Source organism: Macadamia integrifolia, chromosome 13 (genome assembly GCF_013358625.1).
Source record: "Macadamia integrifolia cultivar HAES 741 chromosome 13, SCU_Mint_v3, whole genome shotgun sequence".
In the NCBI taxonomy this organism is placed as follows: Eukaryota; Viridiplantae; Streptophyta; class Magnoliopsida; order Proteales; family Proteaceae; genus Macadamia; species Macadamia integrifolia.
In genome coordinates this window covers 25363890-25368235 of record NC_056569.1, presented here as the reverse complement: position 1 = coordinate 25368235, position 4346 = coordinate 25363890, and the positions used below count along the sequence as shown (strand labels likewise).

Here is a 4346-nt window from a genome sequence, read left to right as displayed (position 1 = left end):
ATCAGAGTAGCGCAGCGGAAGCGTGGTGGGCCCATAACCCACAGGTCCCAGGATCGAAACCTGGCTCTGATAGAAGAGACAAGCTTCTAAAGCCATTATTTTTTCATTTTGATCTTCATTAAATATGTTTTTCATTTTTGTTTTGATCTTCATTCTTCATTACATTTTATTTTCTGATCTTGAGGAACAATTACATTTTTTTTCCCTTTTGATCTTCATATTTTATTTTTGGATCTTGAGGAACGATCCAACATTTTATGTTTTGAGGAACAATTAAACTCAAGACGGCCAATGGAAATTACAGGAGCATGAAAGAATATATCATATTAAATAAGGTAAGAAGATAAAGCTTGCCAGACTGACAATGTGGTGATCCTTTCCTATGCTCTCTCACATTCTGAGTATATAGGTCTCATTGATACTCTCTCCTTCTTGATCATGTGCATTCTTACTGGACAAAACCGTTTCTTCTATCATGATTGGTCTAGGATTGTCAGCATGCGAAATCCTCTCCTATTAAATTATTTGTTCATAGGGAAAGGTTTCTATGAACATGAGACGTTTCCTAGGACTACTAAAAAGAATTTTTTTCTTTTTTCTTTTTTTTTCTGTAAAGAGAAAAAAATCTTATGTGAGTAGACATAGGAAATGCCTCATGTTCAAAGAGACTTCCACTTATCCTTTTTCTGTTGCTACTAAAAATTGTGCCAATTGTTTGCCAGTCATAAGAGCGGTCCCCTCTCAGAAGTGGGTGAATCACTGCTGTCAAACTTAACCGGGCAATTACGATGGCGTCCACAACTACTAGTAGCAGTTTGGTTACTCCCCCTTTATGCTTGTAGTTTCAATTTTCGTTTGGTGGATAAAGATCCCCTCCAGCCACTAGGACACCCAGTGAGGGACCTAGGAGGGCGTTCATGTGTTGGGGTGTGTCTCTAGAATCTAGATCCTCCCAGTTGCCAGATGCCTCACTACCCAGTGGCTGGAAAGGATCTGTATCCCTGACTTCCTTGCCTCAGTCCTTCGGACTTAATGAAATGAAAAAGGGGGAAAGGGGGGAAAAGGTGAAGGATATAAAATAGGGGCAGCGAATAAACACATGAAGGAGGAGAAACGAAAAAGGAGGGAAGGGGGGAGGATATTCAGTGGGCAGCTGATAACTGGAAAACGAATCTCATGCATTTTAGCATTACCTAAAGAATTTCTTCTGCAAATATAATTCCCTTTCTCATGAAGTAGGCTCATTTCTAACTTCTTATCAGCAGGAGTGTAGACCAGCATTTCCCTACTCATAATGTCTACATATGCCAAGGAAAATCACACTTGTAGAAACAATCACAAAAACATTTTAGACATTATATTAGTTAACAATTAAATTTACTCCAAAACAGAAGTTAAATTTCTGAGGCTACAGAGCTGTAACTGTGCAAGGTCCCGCGGGGGAGGGGGGGGTCTGTGAATTCATAGCCTTACCCTGAGAATGTAGAGATCCAATATAAGTGGACTCCTCCTTTCATTCCGCAAGGTTCCAATCCTCTCTTTCTCTTACCATTGGACCAAACGCGCCCCTTAACTGTTCACTCTCCATGATATATGAAAAAAATCTCAAAAACATCCCAGAAAATTATATTGGTTAAAACCTAACAAAAATAATAAAATCCTAAATATTCAAAGTTAGCACTTCTGAGGCTAAATTTGCTGTAACTGTCATCTGCACTGTATATGAGACGCTTCATCCCCAGAAAAGGAAAAAAATAGTCCAAAACTCCATTAGTTAAGCTGTTATCCCTGTGGCTTCTTTTGGTATCAAGAACAAGAGAGAGAGAGAGGGATGATGATGATGATGGCGACTGTAGAAATAAGGAACAACGTTGAAGAAAAAGCAAGAAGAGACAAAAGAACTTGAAGAGATGTTCAGCATAGAGGTCAAACCAGCTCCTACAAATGATCCCAACGTGGTCCCCAGGTTATTTATGGACATGAAGAGTGCAAAAAGGGTTCCCTCAATACCTGGCGGGCAAAGCTGTCCAGAGAGTATCAGGAATGGCATAAACCTGCACAAAAGAAAATAGAAGGTCAGGCTATCAATTTGGCATTTGCTGGTCTCTTTTGATGGAGGACTTTAGTCTTGGACAAGTAAAAAACAATTCCTAATTAACAATGTCTGCACTATTTTCATTTCCATTAGACACCAGAAAAATATTTATTTTTTCCAAATCTGTTTAGCTATGTGAAACTTATCATTGTTTCACACTTTCTACATGTATAGTGAAAACGGGATTCACGCAGTTGATACCGATCTCATTTATTTGGGAAATGTCTTTGTTGAGGCAAGTTGTTTGTGTAATATAGGCATCTCAAAAGACTAAAGATTCAATTAGAGGAAACTATCCTGCAATAAACAAAGTCGTTTCACCAACAACTAAGCCAATAATAGCAAACAAGTACAATATGAAAATTCTCGAGACAACACTACTTTAGTTGATATTTACTTAGGAGTTGAGACCAAGATAATTCAATTAACTAAGGTTTGCTTGGTTTTAGGTGGAGGGGACTCTTAAGTGTTGCTACTAAATCTTATTCAAATACGGCAAGTTTGGCATGAGTAGATGTTCTGATGCATTTTATTAATTAAGGAATAGAAGGGACAAATGTTAGAGAAAAGGTGAAGTGTACATACTTAAATTGATTGACTGCATCAGCAAGAGCAGACCCACACAGAACTGTAAGTTTATCTGATAAGCCGAATGAAACATTCAATCGAGACACTAGAGCGATGTCAAGGAGACTCAGAATAGCAAGACCAACATGGGCTGACCTGCATGTTGTGTTTTTTGGATAAATGAAAGTATTTTCAGTAAAAACGTTGTTAGCTAATAAAAAAAAAAGCATGAAGGCGAAGCTTTCCTGCCAAAATGGAAATTATGAAAGGGAGAAAGACTTCTAAAGTCTAAACACCACTACTTACATGAGAATTCTTCTTAATTTCATCCGCTTCAAGAAGCGGTTGAAAACGAAGGTTCCAACCATGAGGCCTAACCATCCAACAACACGTGATGTACCCAGAAAGGATGCGTCCAAGTGTAAGAATTCAGTCTGATAATAGAACATGATCGTCGAGAGGTTTGGAACAGTCACATGAGCTAAGAAAAACCAAGCCATCGGTCTGGCCTTCCCAAAATGAATTCAATCACAGAGTAATCATAATTAAGAAGATAAATAAATTGAAGATTCTAAAAACAGCAGAAAAAATAACTAAAATAAATAAAAGTCAATATAAAGTACCAGCCAGGTTAACCTTGAGGGGACCACCTATGGTGGACAGATCATTGGGAGAAAATGATAGTGGTGGGTCCCACAGATGAATCTTCCCCAATAAGAAAAAATTTGATTGGACCAGCTACCAATTTTGTTCAAGTGTCCTAACAACATATTAGATTGGAGAATATATTTTTTGGGTAATTACCAGCTTGGACTGTTAAAAACATAAAAATTGGAAAATTAATTGTATTGGGCATTTAAGATAAAGCGGGGGATAGACCAACTGAACAGTGACCACCAACACCACCAGAAGTGCACTGAGGCATTGGTAGATGGTCCCCAAGGTCCAGTTACTTACTAGGCTACTAGCATTGCTTTCCTTAAGACATACCTCAAGATGATGGGTTGCTTAAATGCATGACACAAACTATAGATAGCTGATTTTAGAGACTGGAACCACTGGACAGTCAAGGTCTCATCCTTTTGCAGAGTCTCAGATCTAGTTGTGATGAATTTTTGCATTTCTCTGCTATGGCTCTTTTTTCTCCTTGTAGTACTTAACCTGGACTTTTTGATTGATGAAACATTAGAATCTGAGATGATACCATTTCTATCTGGTATATGAGAGCTTCTAGAGTCACCAAGCTCTGGCAAAACTTTGACACCTAAAGAATTCTCTTCAACCAAACCACACGATAATAACTGCATGGCTGGGAGCACAGAGAAAAGGAGAAAAATTGTCTCTATTTGTAAGTTGGTCAATGCGAATCCTCCTAACAAACTCCCGCATATTCCTCCAAAGGCCATTGCCAACCAAGACATTGACTGGAGGTCTCCAGCAAATGCTGCCCTGATAAGGAGAAACAATGAGAAGACAAGTCAGATCCCCCAAACATGAATAACAAATTCAGGAAATCATCTGGCAGATCATAAGAAAGTCCATACATAAGCATATTTGTACCTGTCACAACATGCAACAGATGACATACACCATTTTGACAAGTCATACACATGAGATCAACAGTAAGAATCAATTCGTGCAGACGAAAAAAGCATCCACTGTGTCACTATCAAACCCCCACCCC

The 4346-nt window shown here is 38.6% G+C and overlaps 1 protein-coding gene and 1 non-coding gene across 2 annotated transcripts in view; one reads left to right on the top strand and one right to left on the bottom strand.

The window, feature by feature from the left end:
• On the top strand, nucleotides 1-72 carry TRNAM-CAU. The gene has a single exon. It is a non-coding gene; the product is annotated as a tRNA-Met (tRNA).
• Nucleotides 73-1774: 1702 nt separating this feature from the next.
• The window catches only part of LOC122059126 (probable folate-biopterin transporter 4), an 8036-nt gene continuing 5464 nt past the window's right edge, over nucleotides 1775-4346 (bottom strand). The window contains exons 4-7 of the mRNA XM_042621817.1: nucleotides 3653-4111; nucleotides 2969-3166; nucleotides 2681-2818; nucleotides 1775-2054 (exon numbers count right to left, since the gene is read on the bottom strand). Of these exons, the coding sequence (XP_042477751.1) occupies nucleotides 1775-2054; nucleotides 2681-2818; nucleotides 2969-3166; nucleotides 3653-4111 (1075 nt within the window). The remainder of the gene's footprint in view (nucleotides 2055-2680; nucleotides 2819-2968; nucleotides 3167-3652; nucleotides 4112-4346) is intronic.